Source organism: Loxodonta africana, chromosome 24, assembly GCF_030014295.1.
Source record: "Loxodonta africana isolate mLoxAfr1 chromosome 24, mLoxAfr1.hap2, whole genome shotgun sequence".
Classification (NCBI taxonomy): Eukaryota; Metazoa; Chordata; class Mammalia; order Proboscidea; family Elephantidae; genus Loxodonta; species Loxodonta africana.
In genome coordinates this window covers 58,349,548-58,373,532 of record NC_087365.1, presented here as the reverse complement: position 1 = coordinate 58,373,532, position 23,985 = coordinate 58,349,548, and the positions used below count along the sequence as shown (strand labels likewise).

The 23,985-nt window shown below is 48.0% G+C and overlaps 1 protein-coding gene across 10 annotated transcripts; it reads right to left on the bottom strand.

Annotated features, from left to right (window-relative positions):
- Window positions 1–631: 631 nt before the first annotated feature.
- Window positions 632–22,566, bottom strand: LOC100655206 (guanine nucleotide-binding protein G(s) subunit alpha). 10 transcript variants are annotated; one of them, XM_010599466.3, is made up of 13 exons: window positions 22,547–22,566; window positions 16,621–16,693; window positions 13,411–13,455; window positions 8,877–8,931; window positions 8,670–8,789; window positions 6,603–6,700; window positions 3,557–3,611; window positions 3,357–3,430; window positions 3,172–3,230; window positions 2,918–3,038; window positions 2,604–2,734; window positions 2,294–2,361; window positions 632–2,019 (listed from the first exon to the last, which is right to left on the bottom strand). In XM_010599466.3, exons 2-13 carry the CDS (start codon window positions 16,653–16,655, stop codon window positions 1,873–1,875), a joined length of 1,008 nt encoding a protein of 335 aa, XP_010597768.1. In that variant the 5' UTR covers window positions 16,656–16,693; window positions 22,547–22,566; the 3' UTR covers window positions 632–1,872. The 10 variants fall into 10 exon arrangements, with proteins under 10 accessions (XP_010597768.1, XP_064132357.1, XP_064132352.1 ...); XM_064276287.1 differs by lacking the exon at window positions 22,547–22,566 and adding an exon at window positions 22,378–22,525; XM_064276282.1 differs by lacking the exon at window positions 22,547–22,566 and adding an exon at window positions 20,299–20,459.
- Between the last annotated feature and the right edge of the window lie 1,419 nt (window positions 22,567–23,985).

The following is a 23,985-nucleotide window of genomic DNA, read 5'->3' as shown; positions in this document are numbered from 1 at the left end:
GACTTTTATTACCTCCCTCTAGAAAATACCACAAAAGCTATGCTGATTTCAAGCAGCAAGGCAGGATGCAGGAGAATCATTTTCCTTGGGATAACTGCTCCATGGCCCAGGAATTTGTTTTCTAATTTTGATGGATACATGGCTCAAACTGTAAAAAAAAAAACTGTGCACATGAATTATTCAACGGAGGTCCCTTGATTTTCCAGACCACAAAGCTGTTACTTGGATTGGTGTTTGTATAGTGGGCTAGTGCTGTAGCTGCCCGGTTTTTACACAGATTGTGTTTACTTGGGGTGCTTTGGGGTCTTTTTGGAATTCGTGGGCTCAACTTAATTTCCCAACCCCACCCCATCTCCCTTTTCAGAGGGCACAGTGGTTGATGTTGGGGGCAAGCCAATCTCTTTGTCCACCCTCCAGGAAAGCTACACCATGGGCATGGCAAACTTAAGGGACAAGCCTAGGGGGTAAAAGATCAGGAGTCTGAGTGGATGTCAAATCTAAGTCACACAGTCCAGCTGGGCCTCACTGCATTTGAGATGGGAACCTGTGGGTGCTACCGACCACCCCCTCCCCAATAGTGAAAACATTTCCTTTAATCTGTATTTCTTTTTGCTATGTATGAGGTTCCACATTTCCTTTGATATTTATTGGCCATTTGTATTTTTTTTTTTTTTTGTTTAGATAAAATTTATGTTCATGTACTTCGCTCATTATCCTGATGTGTTTTTTGCTTATTAATTCTTAAGAGCTCTTTGTTTATTATGGAAACCATCCTCTTACATTCTTTTACCCCCACCCCCGTCCAGTTCATCTTTTTATATGTGCTTTTTTTAATTTTTGTAGTCATTTTTTTCCTCTTTATGGATTTTGGGCCATAGGCCTTCTATATACCAATACTGTAATTGTAAAGACAGCACCTCTTTTTCAAGTATCTTTTTTATTCAAATGTTTATGTGTGATTGATTCATACTGAATTTTTTGGTGTATGGAGTGAGGTAGGGATCCAGCTTAACATTTTCCCAAATGGTTAGTGAGTTGTTTCAACACCATTTCTTAAATAACCCCCCTTTCCCTCATGATTTGAAACTCTGTGTTCTGAAAGTTAGACACGTAATTGAGTCCACACCCAGGCAGAGAGCAAAACACACAGCACTATACTTTGGGGGGACACTGGGCAAACAGGCACATTGTGTGACAACACAAGAGTTACTGGACAGGGCAGCAATTACCAAAACATGGAATTCTTTGATGGTGGCATAATGCTTAACTCTGGAGTACATGACTGGGAAGAAGGGCAAGGAGTAGATTTCTCCTATTTGCAAACTGTATTAAAGAAACCCAAAGAGCAGGTCAACAAAAGCATATGGCAGCAAGATTTTACACCCACTTATAACTCGGGGGCCTTGTCACCTCTGCCTGGGGCTTCCCAACTCTCTGATGCAGTGAACAAAGACCAAGATGAAATCATGGACAATTGGAGTCTGTATGAAGCCGCAAATAATTCACAAGAGTCACATCTTTTGCCCACATTTAATTTTTATTTATTATGATTTTTTAATGCTGCACAAAACAATATTTATTTCATTTGTTTCATTTATTTCTTTATTTGTTGCTGCTTTTATTTTATTTATTGAAAGTGAGAGGGAACTTCTGTGGCCTTTTGTATTCTTTTTCTATAGGCCGCCTTAAGCTTTCTAAGTTTGTAACATTTAAGCAAGCTGAAGGGGAAAGGGGGTTTCGCAAAATCACTCGATGGGAAGGAAAGGTTGCTTTTGTTAATCATGCCCTATGGTGGGTGATTAACTGCTTGCAGAATTATGTTTCACTTTTAATTAATTGTGCTTAAGGCTTTAATTAATGAAGGTTCCCTCCTCACAGCAGCTCGTACTGACGAAGGTGCATGCGCTGGATGATGTCACGGCAATCGTTGAACACGCGACGAATGTTTTCGGTGTCCACAGCGCAGGTGAAGTGGGGGTAGCAGTAGTGGCGCCCGTCTCCACTGGCAGTGCTGATTCTCTGTGGGCACAAACAGAGCGGACAGTCAGTGACACCCCTTCAAGAACTTCCCTGTCGCCAATGGGGACATTTACAAGCACAACTTTGACTAGCTATTGAAGCTGCATTAAAACAAAAACAAATGAAGGGCATAAAAGGAAAAAAAGAAGCCACACTAGATATTTGGGATATAAAACTGAAGAAGTATATGGTTTAGTTGTCAAATTCAGAATTAATTAAATTTACATTGGTAAAGAACAAAAAAAAAAAAAAAAAAAAGGTGGGCTATACTCACCAGAAATTCATCGCGGATGAAGTACTTGGCCCGGGTCACGCGAGGGTCCTCACCAGGCTCGGGAGTAGCTATAGAGAAAACAAATATTTCATTACTTAAGGTAACTATAAAAGCGTAGAGCAGAACTAGGGTTCCAATGTCTCTGCAGTCCCTTAACTTCTCTAACTCCGCTGTCTTCAAATGAAAATGAGCAGGTATAAGTTTGCCTTGCCTCCCTTATATGTCCCTGAATGTACAACCACCGAGAACATAAAAGTTTTTAACATATGCATGACTGTATCAAACACACTCTGATCAACTGCATACGTACCATCCTCAGGAGTAGTGTAGCGAGCAAATTCTGGAAAGTAGTCCTCAATCTTGGATTTCCCAGCGAGGACCTTCTCAGCGAGCAGGTCTTGCTTGTTGAGGAACAGAATCACAGAGATGGTGCGCAGCCATCTAAGAAGGAAGGGGGCAAGTTTAATGCCCAGGGAAAAGAAAGCATTCTTTTTGCTAGGAGCTTGAAATGCTTGCACAAAAGCTTGCACAAGATTCTTCTCCCTAACAGTTCACAAGCAGAGCAAGGTCAATAATACGACTCTGGGGTGAGCTGGCAGGGGAGACCAGGGTCCCTCCTCAGACCTGTTGTTCCAGATGCTCTTGAAGAGGTTCAGAGCCTCCTGAAGACGGTTGGTCTGGTTGTCCTCCCGAATGACCATGTTGTAGCTGCTGCTGGCCACCACGAAGATGATGGCAGTCACATCTTAGCCGCAAGGAGAGAAAAGAAATGAGTGTTAGAAGTGAGCAGAGGACAGAAAGAGAAGAAGGGAAAGGCAAGCAAAGATGACCCTTCACAATTAGAAGAGCAAAACACCCTTGAAGAGACGCTTCCATACCATTGAAGCATTGGATCCACTTGCGGCGTTCGTCACGCTGGCCACCCACATCAAACATGCTGGAGGAGAGCAATGACAGTTGGTTATCCCAAAGGGCTGACCACTGGTCCATCACCCTACCAGTCAGAAGCAACATCCAGAAACACATAACTCTGATTTTTAGAAAAGTTGCCATAGTCACTTACTGGAAGTTGACCTTGTCCACCTGGAATTTGGTCTCAAAGATTCCAGAAGTCAGGACACGGCAGCGGAGCAGATCCTGAAGCAAAATTTAAATTTAGGTCAACAGGTCTTACCAAACTTCACCAAAATATTAATAATTACCGATCTGGGGTGAAAATCTTGAAGATCCTCAAGTCCTTGGGTTGTGAGAACTCTCGCGTACCTGGTCACTTGGCACGTAGTCGGCCTGCTTGATGACATCGATCTTGTCCAGGAAGCTGGCAGGAAGAGAAACGGGTGTTCACAGAGGGTGCATCAATCTGCCAACTATTTGTGTCTCTCTACCAAGTCAAGCTAAATGAAATGATTACCCCCAGTGTTAAGTCAATGGGGACTTCACTTGGGTCAACATTTATGACCCAAAGCTTATGCCTCAGCCTTTGACTTAGAGCAAACAGAAGTGAAGATAAATACATCTAGAAATGCATTTGGTGAATAAGGTATCCGAATTAAGATTAAAAAAAAAAAGAAGGAAGGAAAAAGAGTTGTAGCAATTTGAAATCAGCATCTAGGAATCAGGGAACTAAAGATACTTGTTATAAGATGCTCCACAAACTCCTGGCACAACTCAACTACAGGTACAGCACAAGACAGTGGTGGGGCTTTGTCTGGCTTTGCACTTAGAAAAGCTGGTTTTGTGCTTCTGAAACAGTAGAGGGCCCAAATCAGGTCTATCGGATTTGGTATCCTTTGATAAAAATTGACCAAAAAAAAAAAGTTGAATCGTTTGGCTTTGGCTAAAATGGCAAACCATTTGAAAGGGGTCCACCTCCACGCCATTTTCCTTAAAAAAGGAAGCAGACCCTCCTCCCACACGGGACTAATGAAAACGAGGCTGTTTTAGTTACTCAGAAACGGTATCCTTTCCTTCTACTTTTTAAGAATCTCATTTATTAAAGAGAACAAAAGAGGTTGGCACAAAGGGGCCCTTCCTGGCCTAACCACACCGAACAGGAAACAAACACAGTTCCCTTCCGTTCCAGTTGGTCCATGAAATAGAACACTCCATATATTAAATTTTTAGTTAAAAAAAAAAAAATGCCAGCCAGGCAGGTTACAGTTCCTTATATGGTACAAGTACAAGCAGCAGAGGGGTACAGGGCCCTCCAAAACTATACTCAACTATAAACTAAACCAAAGCTTTACACTAAGAAGTCCTACCCTCCACCTCCAACTCCGCTTAACAACTTTTCCTGAGGTGAGAAGTATCTTGCTTTTGTTGCCTGACTAGACGCACCATGAGGAAAACTAACTTTTAAAGATTGGGGTAGGTTAATTAATATGGAAAATTAATGGTAAAACCAGGTTTTTTTCTTTTTTTTTTTTTTTCTGGGGTGGGGGGTAAGGGGTGGGGTTGTTTTAAAGTGGGCTAATCATAAAAGAATATCACAAAGGGAAAAAAGTCTATTTAAAGAAGATTCTGTAAGTTTCCCCCTCTTCCTTTTTACCAGTTTCGAGTTAGTCTGGCTTAGAGGATATACTAACTTGCCCAATCAGTCTTATATTACAGCACCCGACCAGAAATAGCTCCCCAGCCGCCCTGGCCTCCAGCACCGTTGTCCTGACAACAGAACCACAGTTCTATAAATAGATCATCAGCACCAAATCTTGTGAGAGACATCTGGAGTGGGGCCAGCCAAACCCCAGCTTGACAAATAAAAATAGGCAGCTTAAGACACGGGCCAGGTACCAGAATCTCAACTTGAACATAAAGGCAGTTCAACCCGAACTATGCTGGTCAGTGCACACACAGGGCTGTTTTAATCATCCAGCCCAGGAAGACATTTTAAAAGTTTTAAGCTGCCTTGTTCTTTTTTTTTTTTCTTTCTCGAGTTTCCTTAAAACTTTCCACAATCTGTGCAAATGCTGCCACTGTAAGATAAGGGGGGGGGGGGGGGCGGGCGGAGTAATTTGGTGTTGCTTTGAAAAGATTGTAGATGGGTGTGAGGAAAAAACAAACCTGGTCGAACTCCTCTTAATTAACAAAATCATCTGCTTCCCCCACCCCCAGCCTCCAAGCATTCAAAACCGGGATGGTTAAACCTTCCTAATCTTGTACCTGTACTTCTGACTTGGATCCAAAATACAAAACGCAAACAATTCCAGGATTTCCATTTGTTTTGCGTTACTATAATTAGCGCTTCCAGCTTTTAGTTCAAACTTTGGAGAAAATCAGGGACTTTGTTGAAGAAGGGGTGGGGGCTGGGGTCACACAGACCGGCCAAGATGGACCGTTTTCCAGGTTCTTGAAAAAATACACAAATGTGCTTGTGTATTAAACTCCAGAATCTCTACGTATGTGGCAAATGGAAAGAATCAGGCTTCCTACGGGAAAGACCCTGAAGAAAGCCCATGAGATTGGATGATACCTTTGAGAACTCAATTTCTTGTTTGCTATTTGACTACTACTGCCCCTTTCCCCCCCGCCCCTGTTTATTATGCTGTAAGGTCCTGAGGCTTGGGGCTACTAAGTCACTCTTACGAGCCGGCCTGGTGTCTCGGTCTTCATCAGTGAATTCTTACAAGAGCAAAGAGTTTCTGAGTTTTAGCCACTTACATGAGAGAGGCTGAAACATCCCCACCACCTACAGCCCCCCACCCACACCCCCAAATCACAAAAGCCATTCCTACTTCTAAATATCTTAACTGAGGCTGCTCTGTAGATGCTCTGCACAGCAGCAGCAGCAGCAAACAAAAGCTGTCTGGAACTGTTTTTATGGCCCTGGCCGCCATATGCTTGCTATATCATAGACAGGATGAGAAAGGCCATAAAATATTTAAAAGGAAACTTTCCAGATGTGTGGTTTACATCCACTGGAAAAGATGTTTATAAACTACAGCAATAAAATACATTATTTTTATGTTATCTAATGTACGAGCGCAGCCCTATCCCCCTAAATGTTTGGAGGTCAATTCAATTAATTCAAGTTAATTAATTACGAATGTCACTTTATTATAAGTAATTATCATTTGACTCTAAGAGACATTACTTGTTTATATAAAATACTGTCACTGCACTTAAAAGTGCAATTAAGGGCTTTATAAAACAAATGAATCAGACTAGAACTTTCTAACTGCAGGTGGGAATAACTGGTTGGCTTCTATGAAAAGAACTCATTTGCAAATAACTTGAAAAGCAAGTGTCAGGGGTGTTAGTATTTTATGTGCTTTTGCCTAATTTGTTTGCCTGTGGGGGGGGTGTCACTCACTACTGGGCGCAGTCGATGAGCTGGTACTCGTTGGAGCGCTCATAGCAGGCACGCACCCCTTCATCCTCCCAGAGAGCTTTGGCATGCTCGTAGAATTCCTGAAAGGCACATGAGAAAGAACGTTCAGAAAGATGGGCGCTCGCACCAGAGGCAGGACCCTGTCCTCGGGACCCTAAGAAGGGATTTCACTCATTCTGATGTCAAAGTTCAGACCAAATTAATGAACTTGTGCCCATGAGAAAATCAGCACAGTGAATGTAGCAGATGTAATTAATTCCTGCTGGTCTCCCATCACTGAGAATGACCACGCCTGGGTGCCCTCCACCCCACACCTTTCGAAGGGAGGCGGACAGTAAACTACTCAATAATTTTGCCTCTTCACAGAACTGTTTGCATCGGAAGAATACGCACTAGTCTGTGTTCGGAGGACGTGCCAATAAATGATTCAGTGTTGTGGAAACAAGAAACTTCATTGGTCGGATGCTCTGGGCTTAAGAGTTCCTTCTAGGAAAATCTGATTTTTACGAAAAAATAATCTCATGGGTAATTGCAGGCAATTCTGCACCTGCCCTTTTGGTAAGGGTGGTCACAGGCAGGAAGAAAGCAGCAAATGGTCTCCGAGTCACTTCAAATCACAGCAGGTGATGATTCACATTTCGTTTTTACACAAAAACATTTTTAATTATGTGGGGGCAATCTCTCCTTCCGAGGGCAGGGGGCTTTTCTCAGCTGTGAATTTAGCAGTAAGACATTTTGATTCTACAGGGAGATGCAAGATGGAGGGGACATTCTCAGGGAAATATTAATTTCTGCAGCTGGGTGGCTTAAATGATGTGAAATCCATTTCCGCTCCATACAGGTCTGTGTCTATGTAAACCATGTAGGTTTACACTTCCTGGTCTCATCTATAGTTTTTTGCTCTAAGGTCACGAATCAACACATATCAAGGCAGGTGGGAAAGAGGAATTTTCAAGAGAAAGATTCTAAGTAGATTGGAACCTAAAGTTTGGATATTGGTGAGACTGATAAAAGGTAATTATTATTTAAATACATTTTTAATAGGATACAGAATCAGTACATAGAAAGTTGTAGGGCTGCAGTATACACATAGTGCTTACTGCTTCCATTTTTTTTTTTTTTTTTAACAAATACTATTTTAAAAATTTTACCTACCCATATACTAGTCGGGGAAGCAGTATTAATATGTAAGTTTCATCCAAACCCACTGAAAATACACAAACACAAATTCCCATGAAAGTGCAACAATAACCCACTGTTTTAACTGCGGACGAGTCTCTTCCGGGCCTTACACTTGAACATCTTTCCGTCTTGTTTCCCATCCCCTCTTATAAACCACTGTCCCCATGAAGGGGCAACGTATACTCTAGAGAATGGACATGCCGTGTTCCCTAAAAATCGTTCTTTACGGAACAACGCCCTGCTCGCCAATCAGGGGGCACACAGAAAAAAAAGATTTTTCTAGATGTTCTCTTTTGTCTTTTTTTTTTTTCAGTTGTAATTTAGGTGAGAGCCTTATTGATTTATTAATTTTTTGATAATTTGTTTGCAATGAGAACGTCTCCCATTTAGAAATCTCAGAACTGGCCCTTGGCTGAGATCTCGTTAAGTGGACAACTCATGTCTGTATGCCATGTTTAACATACAGTTTTGTTTGTTCTAAGATGTGTGTGGGGGGGGAGAGGGGATAATCAAGTCTGCCACAACTCATGTCTTTTTTCCTCATAAAAATTTGCAGTCTAATAAAGCAAGAACTGTGGTACTAAGGTGTGATGTTTGCTTCTGGAGATGGGTGGGCCAGGATTCACAAAAGGTGGTAGGAATTTGCTCATGATGATGCATGTTCTAAACACAGACTTGCCTATGTGGAGATGTCACTGATGTTCCAACATGACACACAGGTGAGTGGAGAGCAGGGCTCCAGCCCAGCTCTCCTGTCACCTCTGCATCCTACCACCCAGGTGAATGGGGCTAAGGCACCTATCCCCTGTGTGTCCTACCGGCCAAGCAAATGGGGCTTAGGCAACTGAACTCCAGGACTTAGCTTACAGGAGGGAAATCGAAGTCTGGCACGTTCATCACGCTCAGAATGTAGTCCACTCTGAACTGGTTCTCAGGGTTGGCCAGCTCCACAGGGGGGACCAGGTTGCTCATGGCGGCCACAATGGTCTGCAAATGATTGAGCAAGCAGTCAGGGAGAGAGCACTGTATGAAAAGGAGGTTAAAGAACGAGAGAGGAAAGAGCTGAGCACATACTTCAATGGCCTCCTTCAGGTTGTTTTTGATGTCCTGCACCTTCGTTGCCTTCTCACTACAGTAGATGCGGAGAGAAAAAAAAAATCATATTGCACCCTGTTAATGCAAAGTGTTGCTTCAGTCAAGATATTCCAACTAAAAGCATAGTATTCTGTTCCTCAAGGAGGTGTGGGGTTAGATCTGTGCAGAGGTGCCTGCATCAAGGCAGCTTCAAATGACCATCTCCAGAACGTGTCCTGAGGATACGCCCGACTGGAGGAGATCGCCAATCGGCATTGAGAGTGATCGGTTACTGTACCGTAAGTTGGACTTGGTTTATTTACTGATTCCAAACATGGTTCCATCTGCTTGAAACCCCCCACAGCACACATCAACACTTCCTGAGAGCCTCTGTGGGCCCTATCGGCACCGCTCTGTGCAGGGTGAAGTCTCCCTGTGGGTGGGGGAGGAGGTTTCAGGTGGGACACGACAGAGATTCCATCTCTAGAGCAGTGAATATAGGTGGTGGTGTTTTCAATGATCAGTTAATAAGCAATAGCCTCTGCTGCCCAAGAGTGGATTTCAGGGCTGTGGCCCCTTTAATTTATTCCCTAATATCAACTGTGAGTCCCTCACAGGCCAGGTGCTGTTCTGGGCACTGCGGGCTAGCAGTGATGACTGCATGTCTTATGATATTCATGCAGATTGATCCCTCAGTGTCACCAGGGGAAAGTCAGAATCCGCGCCCAGGAGTCCTTCTGGTCTGGGCCTCAGCCATCAATGTGGGGCAGGGGGGTGCGGGGCAGCGTTCTATGAAGTAGGGGTGGCATGGTTTTGTTCTTTTGCGTTAACTGTGGTTTTAACTCTGACAGACAGGAGGGCCCATGTGTTCTGCATGGAGTGCTTTGAGTCACTGATACAAGGGGGGGCTGCACCCTTTTAGCTCCTGGGCTCCCTGAACTCCCTGTGAATTTTTGCAGTAGATTCTATCAGCCCAGATGCTGCACGTCTGTCAGTCACTGGGAGCCCAGCTTTCGTGAGAGACACGGCCAGAGGGATTCTGGAATTTGTGTTTGTTGGGGCCAAGAAAGAACCTCTTGCTTGGGGTAGGTATCTCGTAGCACCCTAGCAAATGGACCCACCATGTCATGTGTCACAGACCTACTACGTACCGGGCCCTGGGACGTGGCACCAGAGGCATGCAGAAGGTCCTACCACCCTGCTTCACAGAGGGGGATGCTGAGGCGGGGGGCGGGGGCGCTGCATCAGAGGCAGAAACAGGACAGAGAAGGGACAGAGCTGATCTTTTGCTCACTGTGATTTTTAAAAAATCTCTTGAGAGTCCCAGTATCTGAAGCAGCCACTTGGTTGCTTCACCAGCAGCCACAGAATACAGACAGAAATTAGAGGGAAGCCCTCTGGAGCAGAACATGACAGAAAATCGGTGCGACGGAGACGCAGAGAGGCCCGACAACGGCAGCCAGGCAGAGCAGTGCCGCCAGGGTGGGGGCGTCTGCTGGGGAGGGCGCTGGCGGGCAGCGGCCAGGGGTTAGTGGGGGGTGTGTGTGTGTGTGCAAGCCTGCCAGCAGCCCCTTTCCCTAAAGATCCCACTCTTTCCCTTTTCATGTGATTGCAGCTGTGGCTAACCCCCAGCATGTCATTCTCTCAGGACAAGCGTTTGCAGACTTATTTGAGGGGCGGGCCTTCATTTTCTAAATGACCTTATTTTGCCCTTTTTCTAGGATCTGGCCAGTGTCACAGATGGGTCTTTAAGATTTTTCCTAGCAGAGTGAGGGGTGAGACAGGCTTCAGAGGTTACCATCCTCATCAGAGGTCAAGAGTACGTGGGGAGGGGGGCATTTACATAAAATATTGCAAGTCTAGTGACCCTTGGAGGCAGATATGGCAAGGACAGGTGTGCCTGCAAACCCAGGGTGTGGCATTCCTACACAAACCCTGAAGCTCACCTCTGGCCCCCAAACCCACCAAGCAACTGCCCTGAATTTTAGGGGACAGAGGACTGCCCCCTCCATGGGATCACCATGCCCTGTACGTAGAGAATCAGTGTGTGTTTCTGAAATGCTGGGCTTGGTGTTATACTCTAGAATCAGTTACTCAGACCTTATGATTAAAAGGACACGTGTCTGGTTGCCCCTAACGCTCACTGATGAATGCAGAATTTACCTAAAACCCCACGGACAAATCCATTCCCATTCATTAGAAACAGGCTCCATTTCCTTGGTAAGGAAATCCATTACCCTGTGGTTTAAAAGGGTCTCACAATAGTAAAATTAGATGTGTTCTGGTATGAAATGCCCAAATCTACAGAGCTGGGGTGAGATATTTCTAGAAATGAGGTTCCCTCATTCAGTTTGATATTTTGGTCTAAGTAGTAGTATGATAATTGGAAAACTTCCAGTCTTCAATACAGATATTTTGAGAACGTGTTCAGTATTCATCTACGTACGTGAACAGGTGTGGGAGTGTATCAAGTATAAAACAGCTAAAATAGAAATCTAAAGTCTAATTCGGGTGTGTATTACTAAAACATAAAATCCCTCCACTGAAGCAATTACTATGTAGATGGAGATATTATACTGGGGGTTGGCGGGTTTATCATCATTTTTACTATGGCTTAATCAATTTAAAACTAAGTTGTGAAATTCAGAGAAAATGCCTCCCAGGTCTTGAAACTACTTAACAAAGCCAAAGTACGTATCAACGGCTAGAATTCTGATGGATTAAAAAAACTGGGACTGGAAATACTTTTCAGAGCTTGTTGCCCCCCCCCCCCCGGTATAAAGTAGATTAAAAAAAAAAAAACCCATTGCCATCGAGTCAATTTCGACTCACAGCGACCCTATAGGATAGAGTAGAACTGTCCCCATAGGGTTTCCAAGGAGCGATTAGAAGATTCAAACTGCCGACCTCTTGGTTAGCAGCTTCGCTCTTAGCCACTGCACCACCAGGGCTCCACTAGATTCCCCACTGCCGTAGAGTCAATTCCGACTCATAGCGGCCCTATTAGCTGGGGTCAAATTTTAAGAGCTGGCTCCCCTCTGCTCACGGTCTCAGTGGTAGGGGAAGGTTACGCTGGACTGGGTTTCATTGGGTTCTACAGCTTCTCTCTGCTTTTGCAGGGAAAGACAGACAAAGAAAGACAGCAGACAGACGCCAGATACAGGGATTGCTGAAACATGCAGAGTAGTTTTTATTTCTCAGGTATGTTAATACTTAATATTGAGCTGTAGAACAGTGTCACAGATAGAGCTGCAGGCAGGATATTAGTGGTGGGGGGGGGCGCAAGAGCGAGGACACAGCAGGCTGCTCAGTAAGGGTGTTCTCTATGTCTCAAGTGCCAACTTCTGGTACAGTAGTTCTCAATTACTCGCTTTTATGCCGATGCCTGTGTTTGGGACTGCCGTTACACATTTTTGCCAATCAAGGATCTCACATCACTTTAGTTGGCTGACTGAATTATCATTAAAGGTCATGTAGCAGGGAGCAGGGCCCCGTCCCCCCCCCCCCACAATAGAATAGTATTCTTATTAGAAGTTCCCCGGGATGGAGCAATTCCAGCATGCAAATTGTGATCGGACATAGCCGGGAGGATGAAACTGCAGCCATCGTCTAGAAATAATAGACTCTAAAAGAAACAGACGAACAAACATGTGTCAGTCACTTCGTCCCCGACCCCAGTATCTTTTGCCCCTCCCTTCCCTGGCCACAGCAGCTCTCTTGGAGATACCCTAGGCTCAGTCCATCGGCTCTGCATATTCTCATGAGAAATAACTGCTCCATCACTGCATGCTGAATCTGCGAGCAGGGCGACAGTGGGTTACCTGGCATGCTTGTGTGTGTGTGTCTGTGTGTGATGGCTGCGCGGATGTAGGAAGCGAAGAAAAACAAGTTGACGATGAATGGGGAGAAAACATGGAGGCCATCGTTCACCCCCGTCTGCTAGCTAACCTAAAGTGCCTCAGATTGAAATAAGTTGGATCCTTTTTAAAAGACCCAAGGCTTTTCGAGAAGATTCTTAAAAATCCATCTCCTGCAAGGTGCCAAAGCGTCCCCCCCTCCCCAAAACGAAGGACTGCGTGGCACTGCGGAATTTAATAGCCGGAAGCAAATTTATCTCGAGAGGTCTGAAATTTTTAAATCAGACCAACCACTGGGTGGGTGGAATTTAACAGATAGTTTTAAAAATAAGTAGCTAATTCAAATAGAGACCGGGGGGCGGGGGGAGAAACCATATGGAAAAACATCAATTTGTCAAGTCCTAAACTGATCATCTAATGCTAAAATCTCTAACTTTTCCCCCAGCTGGATCTAATTATCCTGTAGGGATGGCCAAAAACAAAAAAATTTTTTTTTGCACTTTACTTGCTCAGAAACGTTAAGAGACTGCGTGTCATGTGAACACAGATAACCAACACAACTGATGGGCCTGCAATGCTTGTGCTCTCCTCCAGATCTCTGCCCTGGGCTTCCCAGTACGATCTTCATGTTTGTTTTGTTTGTTTAAACAATTTTTTCTGTTTTTGAATGTGCCTACCCATCGCTGTTGCTCCTTGCAGCCTGCGGGTCCTCTTCGCCGCCCCTTTTAAAGAGAGATTGAAAGCTCACCTAATCTGCAAGGCACCGCAATTTCCCCAAAAAAATAAATAAATAAAAATAACCCCCACAGCCTCTCTACCTTCCTAAACGCACGGCCAAGAGAAAAGGCAACAACCCGAGAGCCGCCATCCTCCCGCTAATTCTTAGGCTGCCTTCCTGGCTCAATTGGCCTGTCTCCTGAGACTGAAGGCGTGAAGGGAGAAGCCCTGCACCTTTGCAGCAGTATTACCAGAGCCCTCTGGGGACTCTGGTTGGTTACAGAAGGGACAGATAATTATTTTCTCGTGCTTTCACTAAATGTACATGCATTAGGGAGCTAAAGCAGTGATTTATTTCACAATTCTTTAGAGACTAGGGCAGCGCAAAGGGCCCCTGGCTCTCCCAGGTCCCATCTTCGCAAGAGTTTCTTCTGAATACACAAGGAATCGACATGGGGCACTGTGGCCCATGAGTTCCTGGGACAAAATTAATGATGTCCCTTCTTACAGTTGGGGAACCCACCTTAAAGTATTTTTATTTGTAAATAACAGGTCCCCCTTAAATTGCGGTCTGTGATCTAGACTGAGAGGCAGCAACAACAAAAAAATTTTTTTTTCAACAGAACAAAACCCACTACCCATAAAACAACAAAAACTCAATCTCACAAATAGGAATTCCTCCTTGGAGGCAGGAAGGGTGGGCAGGATGGCTAATCCCTCTATATGGTTTTGTAATGGATTAGTTTGGCTCAACCACCGTTAATGGTGTTTTCATTTTCCTCACATTAAATGTAAGGAAGAGAGGTAGCTTTGAGGCAGTAGAGTCCACATTTGACCTCTGGATTTCTGAAGGTCAAATTAATATTACAGGCAGTTGGCATGGCAGCCTGCAGATAGTTACGGCAATTTTCAGAGCTCAGCCTAGCCCTAACAAAGCGCACATTTAGATAGGAGGGGAGAGGCCAGGTCCTATAGCCCAGAACACCCTTTAATGAATGGATGTCACCACCTCACAGGGAAGTCCTTATTAAGGAGGACACCGCTTTTGTTGCAATACCGCAGTGAGGAAAAAGAAGAATCTCGGTTGGACGAGATAAAAATAAGTTATCCAGGCTCACACGAAGAACTGCCCTGTATGTCATTTTCCCAGGCTAAATTTAACATCCTCAGAGATTACCTATGGCTTCCTCCACAAAGGTGGCAAACTGGGGACGACGCTTCCTCTCTCCAAAAAAACGACAGAAAAATCCTGGTTTATATGCCTCGCCTGTACTGCAAACTGGCTCGCTTGGAGAAGTGAGAATCTTTTCCCCCAATATTAAAAAAATTAGGGCTGTCTGCAGAGTGCCCACCAGTTTTTTAATTACTGGATGTATGGCTTATATTCTCTCCGACTGAAGGTAAACAGTCGCTGCTTTATCTTTTGAAAAATGCTAGCCATGTCCAGTTTTAATCACAATATTTACCTAGAGAGTACATGGCCAAATTGTTTTTGCTTAACTAGCCCCATGAAGAAGCACGCCCCAGCAAAAGTGCAGAAGCAAAAATTACGTACGAGACACATTTTCCTTGAAATTGTAAATTCACAGCCAAAAAGCCAGGTTTGTTTTTATTGACCAGATGGCAATATCTGTCAGCCAAGCTTTACTGAGGGTGTGTCAGGAATTAAGAACCTCAGAATTGTTTTTTGACAAGTGAAGGTGACTTATCTAACATTCTGTGTGTGTACTGGTGACTCATTGAAAGTCATTCATAAAATTGGTGAAATAGCCCATCCTTCGTATGAACAAGTCTCTCTGAATTTAGGGTTGGAGCACAAAAAGCACTCTAAACTAAAACACCCATTTGTATTTTCTTGCCCCTGGTTATTTGGTCTAACAGATTCTAGAATTTTCCATAAAGAGCTGCCTTCGGACTGTTTTTGTGTGTGCGCGCGCGCCTCCGAAGGCGATAAAATTCATCTTGCGTCCCCCGTACTTGGTGCGTAGGTGACATGTTTGTTTTGTGGTTTGGTTTTTATTTGGTGCATAATTGAATTAAACTATGTCACCTTGACTCAGTCCCCCTCTTTGAAAACTGAAAAAGACGCAGTTGAGGGCTATATTTTTCAAAGGAATTCAGGTTTAAGAAAGGGAATGGCTTCGTTAACCAGCTAGTAATTGCAAACTAGTGCCCTGAGGTGTTTGTAATCTAGTGAGATCAATTGCTGTCACGCCTGTGAAGTGAAAACAGGGCTGGTCAACCTTGTCTTTCCATTACACACGTAGTGTTACAGGAGAATGACCCAGGGCCCATTGAGGGGTCTTGGGAGAAAGGCGAGTTCCCTGGTTACACTGAACTCCAGTCTGCACATCTCGTGTCAAACATCACCCACACCTATCTTTTTACATCTCTAATAGATACTCTTTAAAAAAAAAAAAAAATCTTTATTCTCACTGCAGTATTGTCACGTTGTCCTGGAAGGACTTTTTCAAAGGCAAAAACGCCCTCTGACAGGTCGCAAGTACCTAATTCCCAGTCTTTCCATCATTTCCACGTGGCCTTTTAATTTCTCAGAGGCAGGGGTACTGGTTTTTAAAAAAGAGACATAAGGATTTGCCTGTAATGTTAATTCTAGGAAAAAAAAAAAAAAAGAGGAGGAATTGTTAAGGAGATCTGTCACTGCCAACTGTGTTCTGGAGAGAATATTATTGAAACAACGTTTCCCTAATTGCCTAGGTGCTGCAGCTCACTGGTTAACTGCCTGCAGTGGCTAAGACCCTGCTCTGCAGTGGTCAGCCTGGGCGGCAGGGCGCCTGTCAGCCATGTTGGGAGAGCCACAGCAGCAGCAGGGCCAGCAGGTCTGCTGCAGAGAACCTGGCCAGGGACACTGTCACAGGGCCAAGTGCGCTAACTGTCCTCCACAACCAGGAGCTCTATTCCTTGGAAAGGGAGATGTTTGACAAGAACATTGGTGTTTTACTAGAAAAAAAAAAAAAAAACAACTTTGTTGCACCAAAGACTGGGGGGGGGCGCCTAGTGGGCTCTTCCCAGGGTTTTTAATATGTAGTCAGAACCATTCAGTAAAAAGTTGGCTGCCCAACCCCAAAAACCTACCTATGCTTCCTAAACGTTAGTATAAAATTTGTTACTCTTACTCTGCGTTTCCCTCGGTCAGATATGACACTTACTCTCCATTAAACCCATTAACATGCAGGATCCTCATCTGCTTCACAATGGTGCTTTTACCAGATTCTCCAGCACCTGGAAAATGAAAGTAAGTCTCAGGTTATGAAGGAGGCATTTCACACACTTTGGGCAGGGAAGAGGGCGGCTGCTGCTGCTGCTGCTTGCTTGCTTGCTGCTTTTTCCACAGAAGCGACACAGAAAACACAAACATACACAGAAAACAAGCTTGCAATTTTTCCTTGACATTTTGACGCAGAGAAAAGGAAATCAACGTCCAACTCTGTGTCCACCTGCAGTATTTCACCATTAGCACAACAAACAAGAATTAAAGCTTTTTCTGTTTTGTTTTTTAGAGTTTGCTTTTGGTGGTGGTCTTTTTGCTTTTGTTTTTTTAATTGCAGGATAGAGAAGGAAAGGTGCTAATAAAAGGAATGACGTAATTTTGTCATTTGAGGGGGAAAAGAAAATTGAAGTTGGAAACAGGGAAACTGAATCCTTAGAATGTGAGCAGTCACTGGCGAAACGGACACAGACAGCCACATAATTCGTTGTTTGTCAAATGTTTCATGGTTAAAATACCCAGGAATCGCGAACAGTGCATGGCCACCGCAGACCCCCCCCCCATCACGTACCAATGCACCACTTCTCCCCAAACGTGTTCACAACACGGCTTCTCCCCACCCACTCAGGTTTTCCTCCCCTTGGGCTACTTTAAAAAAAAAAAAAAAAGCTACCCCTAAAACTGCAATGCTACATATTCTCCACTTACTCCCCTCCTGCTCCCCCCAAACCCTATCTTTCTAAAGATAAATTCTCCCTGGGTACAGCAACCATGTTGCAGGGGAAAATGGAAGACCTTCAATTATCTGTCATCTTCTCAAAAAAGCACGTTTTAATCTCAAATACTGTGCTTGAGAATGACCATATTCCCAGCAGGTAACCTGCAACAGCAATCACGAGAGGGAACAAAAGGACAAGACTTGAATCAAAAGGATAAATGTTCCTGGGAACCACTGACCTGCAGAGATTCCAAGCCCTCCCCAATTAAAAGGGTAAAAAGGAACACATGCCTCCATTTTAAATCACCTTTCATTTGCAAAAACACATTTTATGGAAAAAACACATTTCTACCAAGCAAGAAGGGAGGACTGGCTGCTGTTTTTATTTATTTTTTTTTGCAAACGCACACCCTCTCCAACAAATAATCCCTGTGTGGACAGTGTGCACCCTCCTCCCACACAAACCTGTTTGGTCTGTCCCCTCTTCTTTCTTTCTTTTACACTTTTATTTTATTAACTGTTTTGCTTTGCTGCCCCAATAGCAAGGCATTCCTCCCTGTTGCCTTTTCACCAGGTTGTGATCAGTATTTGTAAAAGCTAAAATTAGTTTCCACAGAAACATTGATTTCAAAGCAAACACCCTCTCTTTAATGAGCCTAACTCTTGGAAATTAAAAACTAAAGGCACTATTTAAGGAATTTCATGAGGTGAATGAATAATGTCAATGAGGATCTCCAGGAGTCTCATTTTGCAATGTTAAAACGTGTACCATGAGTCTCTCAGAGGCACAATGAGACCTGTGCCTCAGTTTCCACTCTGAAGAATTTAGAGGATTGGGCTGAAAAACGACTGTTAACAGCTTTTGTGCTTCTGTGGTCCTTCATTCCATTGCCCTGTCATTATAATATTGAGAAAAAGAGAATTTGGGCAGTATTTTTTTTTTTTTCCTCTTTTGGGGTGAGGTATTATTTGGTGAAAGTCACCATGTAAAAACGCAAACTGTGTCCCTGGCATGGGGTGCAGACCCCGTGCCAGTGGCTATCATTCAGTTAACTGTGGCTGGATTTAACCATATAAACTAGAACACTTTGGAAAGATTAGCCCCCCTCCCCCCATGCAAGGTGGGTTCAGATTAACAGTCTCAAATTAAGGGAAGACTCTGTGATAACTGCACAAAAGGTGTTAGAAATTTAAGGTACGATTAGCATCACACTTGACTTAAATTAGTATTCAGACAGCAAGATAGCATTGACAGAAATTATTCTAGACTTCTCCTGGCTTATGCTTTGAAATCAAATTACTATATGCATATTAATATTTACATGGCATAATTCAACCTTTGTAAGTTTAATTCAAGACCTCAACAATTGGCACCATTTAATTATTAAAACTGCAAATTAAAAAACACCAGAGAGACTTATTTTCACTTCGTTAATGATTTTCTGCTTTACATAAATCTGGACCCAAGAGAACAAAGGCATATGACCCATCCAAAAAAAAAAAAACAAATCAAACACCAGCACAAAGGAAACAGGCCTTTTACGTTTTGTTCTTTATAAACCACGCTGTTTTTTGTTGAAATGTGAACACGTACTAGGTCTTAACCTAGCTAATTCTTAGATTTAATCAGCAAGCCAAATTGCCAAGTGAAAACTTCCATTTTAATTATGCTTGTGTGATTCTTTTGCTTATTTCAACCACTTCTTTTATGCTTCTTTTATTTTTTTTTCTCCAAAGCAGCACCTTTAAAGAAAAAAAAGGGGGGGGAAAGGCCATCTCCTCATGTTTAACAACGTCCCCCCCCCTTTTTTTTTTTGCCAAAGAGGAAAAACTGCAATAAAAAAAAGAAAACCAAACAACCAAATGTCACTTGAGAAACAACTCATTAACGTCTTTCCATCCATCTCCTTCCACCTGGGAAAAAAAGTTTCCTTAAAGCTCTCTCAATCCCCCCTCCCACCTTGAAAAGGACAAAAAAAAAAAAAAAAAAAAGCCATTTCCAGACCAAGAAGCCATTTACTGACAAATGTCATTTTCCAGTTTTATCTGATTTGTGAATTTTTTTTTTTTTCCACAAAGCACTCAATGTGGCGACAACACAAAACGTGCGTATGTGTGCTTTACTGGTTGATGGGGGGGGAACAGCTGGGGGGGCAGCTGCTACATTTAATTTTCTTCTTTGCGTTTCAAAAAGCCTGCATATCTGGAAGAGGAAAAAAAGGTCATACTGTAAAAATGACGTGTCATTTGGCTTCACTGGGCACTTTGCGTAGTAACTCTTTTTTTTTTTTTTTTTTGCTTTTCCTAATTTTCTTTGATTCTCCTTCGGTCCCCTCCACCGCCAGGCCTGCGCGCACACAGTCCGAAACGCACCGGGTCGCGCCCAGCAGCCGCCGGGCTCCCTCCCCCTCCGGCGCCACGAGTCGCCCGCGCCCCCTCCCCCCCACTGCACCACCTTTGCCGCCGCGATCCCCGCCGAGGGGCTGATGTCACCCGCCCCCCCACTCTCCGCGGCCACTTCCCTCCCCGGAGCCGTCCTTGGCGCGGCCCCCGGCGGCCCCTTGCCCTCTCGTCCTTCCCGCGGCCCCCTCCCAACAAATCACACACTCCACGGAGGCGGGTCCCCCGGCCTCAGCGCCCGTTTCCTGTCCCCGAAACCCCCTTTTTGCCGCAGTCTCCCGCGCCCCGGCGCCCTCCCCCTCCCCAACACGCACCCGAGCCCCCGGCGTCGCGTAGGCCTCGCGGGGACACAGAGACAGAGCGAGGGGCCAGGCGGGCGTGGGGACCGCGCCTGCCCCCCCGAACGCGCCCGGGGTCCCCTTCCGGCCTCGCCCGGACGGCTCGCGGGCGCGGCGGGGCGGGGGGCGCGGGCCTGGCCCGGCCGGCCCCCGCCGCCCTTACCCAGCAGCAGCAGGCGGTGCGTGGCCCGGTAGACCTGCTTGTCCTTCTGCAGCTGTTTCTCGATCTTCTTGTTGGCCTCGCGCTGCGCCTTCTCCTCGTTGCGCTGGTCCTCGGTCTTGCTGTTGCCGAGGCAGCCCATGGCGGCGGCGGCGGCGGGCGGGCGCGGCCGGGCGGCGGGCCGGGGAGCGCCGGGCGCGGGCTCGGCTCTCCGGGCGGAGCGGGCGGACTGCGGCCGGGGCCGGGCGCGCGGGCGGGCGCGAGGGCGTGTGGCGTCGCCGGCGCAAAGCGCGCAGCTCCCGCCCCCCGAGCCGGGCCGAGGGGACTGATGGCGGCCGCGGCGGCCGAGCGCACGAGAGCAGGAGCCGCGCGAGCTGCTGCCGCCGCTGCCGCCGCCGCCGCTCTTATTGCCTCGGCCGAGCCCAGCCGCCCGACCCCAGCGCAACGGCGGGCGGGGGAGCGGGGGGAGGCGGAGGCCGGCGGGGGGCGGAGGCGGAGGAGGCGGAGGCCGGGCGGGAGGGCCGGGCGCCGGCCGAGGGGTCCCGCCGCCGCCGCCCCCGCCCCCCACGGGCCCCGCCGGCCGGGGCGGGGAGGGGGCGGCCCCGCGCGCTGACGACCCCTCGCGCGACGCCAGCGCTCCACCCCCCGGGCCGCGTCGCGGGCGCCGCCGAGGGGCCGCGGGGGGCGGAAGGGGAGGCGCGCGGGCCCGGACTTGGGAAAATTTTCGAAAAGAGAGACACAGAGAACCAGAGCCAGGATGCGGAAAAGCGGGCGGGCGGGCGCGAACCAAAGAACAGAGCGAGCGAAGGGCGATGTGTCCACACACTGTACACAAGACACTCAATAAAACTCCACACGACACAGCGATGGTGGCGTCGGGGGCGGGGGGCGGGGGCGGGGGGGCATTAGATGAGCCGCTCGTCGCGGCCGCGGCCCCGGGCGCCAGGGCCCGAGCCCCCGTGCCGCCCGCGGGCCCTGCGGCGGGAGCGGCCGCCCAGGTAGGTGAAAAAGGCGCAGCCGAGGAACACTCGGAAGCAGCAGGTCGCGCCGAAGATGAAACCGCAGCCGCGGCCCTGCTCGGTGCGCCGCTGCAGCAGGAAGTTGAGCACCCACGAGGGGCTGCGCACCGAGAAGACCAGAAAGATCACCAGGGGCAGGTGGGCGCTCAGCGTGCCGTCCTTGTCCGGCCCGGGCCGCCACACGATGCCCCCGAAGCGCGGCACTGCGTAGTAGTCGTCGTCGTCGCTCCAGTCCGCGTCCCACTCGGCCCAGGCCCAGGCCCTACTCGTGCCCCCGCCGCCGGCGCCCGCGGCGGCCCCGCCGGCGCCCTGCGCGGCGGCCTCGGCGGCGCCGACCTCCTCGTGGCCCGCGCCTGGGGCCGCCGCCTCCGGGGCTGCCGGCGCCTTTTTCTTCTTCTTCAGCATCTTCTCCAACTTCTTCCTCTCTTTCTCCCGCTTCTTTTCCTCCTTGCGCCGCTGCTCCAGCAGCTTCTTCTCCAGCTTCTTCCGCTCTTTCTCGGTCAGCAGCTGGGCCGGGGGCACTTCTCGCAGCGGGCTCTTCGGGGGCTTCTCTGCGCCCCCGGGCTTCCACAGCAAAGGCGACTCGCGCTGCTCGGCCAGGGCGGCTACTGCCGCAGCTTCGGCGGCCACCTCGGCGGCAGCGGCCGCGGTCTTCTTCTCGCTTTCTGCCACGCGGGCTCTCATCTTCCTGGCTAACTTCAGCATGGTGGCTCCGGCCCCTCACGGGACCCGGCTCTCGCCTGGCCCGGGCGCCCTGCTTGCTCCCGGGCTCGCTCTGCCCGGCCCCAGCACGCCCCGTGTCGGGGACTCGGTGGCGGTCTCCGCGCAGCCCCCGGGCCGCCGCTGGCGGCCGCCCGGACTTGGGGCTGCTGGGCTGGCTGGCTAAGGGAAAAAAAAAATTTTTTTGCTAAGAGTTAGGGCCAAAAAGGATAAGCAAATGAAAAATGGGCAAAAGCAAACCAAAAAGCACCCAACAACAGCGAGAAAACAAAAAGCATGAAGAGATGTCAAACAACTCCAAAAAAGAAGAGTGCAGTGGCCCGAGGGCGCGAGCTGCGGTTACCCTCTGGTGCTCCTGGCTTGGGCTCTGGGTGCGCCAGTGGAGAGAAGAGAGAAAGAGAGAGAATTGAGGGGTGCCCGGAACACGGGGCAGCGCTGCCCCGTCCCGGCGCCGGTGGCTGTTGCCCGCCCGGCGGGTCGCGCTTCCGTGGAGGCTGGGCGCCCAGACTTACATGTGAGTGAGGTGCACTCACACGCAAGGCAGTGCTGCCGCCGCCGCCGCCACCACCGCCGGCCGCAACGGGACAGGGTGCGCTCCAGCCGCCGCCGCAGCCCCGAGCCGGCAAGCGCAAGCCGGGCCAGCCACCTGACGCAGCCCGCTCCGCGGCGCCGACGCGACTGAGTGTCCCAGCCCGGGAGCTGCGCTCTTGACTGCCCGATGACGCCCCAGCCTCCTCAGAGGACCGACCCATATCGGCTGCCCCTATAAACCGAAGGGGAAGCACGAAAAATCGGTCCGCCGGGAAGGCACCCAAATGGGCCGCCACGCACCCCGGGGATGCGGGGCGTCCTGATTTGGGGGGCACGGGTTGCGGGGAGTGCGGCGGCGGGAGTCAGGGGCGCGCCCAGGGTGGTGGGCGCACGACCCCGCCTCCCGGACCTGCCTCCCAATTTTCAGTGAAGTGGTGTAGCCCTGGGCGGCGTGCAAAGTGTGCGACGGCGGCGCTTACCCTGCTGCGCGCCTCCTTACCTTCGGCTTCCCAGTTAGCGCACGCGGGGACCGCCACCCACCCCTCCCTCCCAGCGGCGCGTGCCCGCGGAGGTAGGTGCCCGCGGAGGTAGGTGTCGCAAGCCTAAGTGATCGCTACGCCGGTACGGGTTTTAGATCATCGGAGGAGTGATGCTACGTGCGCGCGAAACTAGCTTAGAAGAAGCGGCGGCAGGCAGCGTGCAGGGGACACGACGGAGAAGGTGCGCCGCCTGTGGGGTCAGTGCTTGCGGCATCCCTCCAGGTGGGAGCGGTGGCTGACAGAGGGATTCCGGGGGTCCTGGAACAGAGAGAAAAGTATTTTAATAAACACGAATTTGTTTGCGAATCGTTTAAAAACTCCCCAATGTCTCTTCTCCCATCTCTGTGCACACTAGGACGCAGTAGAGAGCACCGAGTTAGAGTCGGGACACTGAAGTTCTCAACAACTTGGCCGCTGCTCACTTTTCCTGGGACTTTGGTTGGGCCACTTGCTGCCACACAGGTGTCAGCTTGGGTACAATTCATTCATTCAATAAATGTTTGGTGCACACGACCCACCATGTGCCCAGATAAGCCGAGGTTGCCAGAGGATCAGGCTAAGACACGGTATGGTGTCTGCCTTGGGTGGAATGCAAGCCTACCTGTAAGCCCCCATCAGCAAAGTAACTATGAACTTCTTTCCAACTTTAACCTTCTTTGACTTCTGAACAGTCCCTAAAACCTGCGATGTTGGCGGGAAGGCCTGCCTGTCAGTGGACACACCTAACACCCTTGGCGAATACAATTGTTCTGGACTTCCAGAGGCCTATAGCAAACTGCTGTTGGGTATACTTTTAAGCTATCTCAGAAAAGAGAAAGTCTGTTTCACTTAACAGGACTATTGAAATTCCCCCTTCCTCCAGTTTGTTCAACTCAAATTAA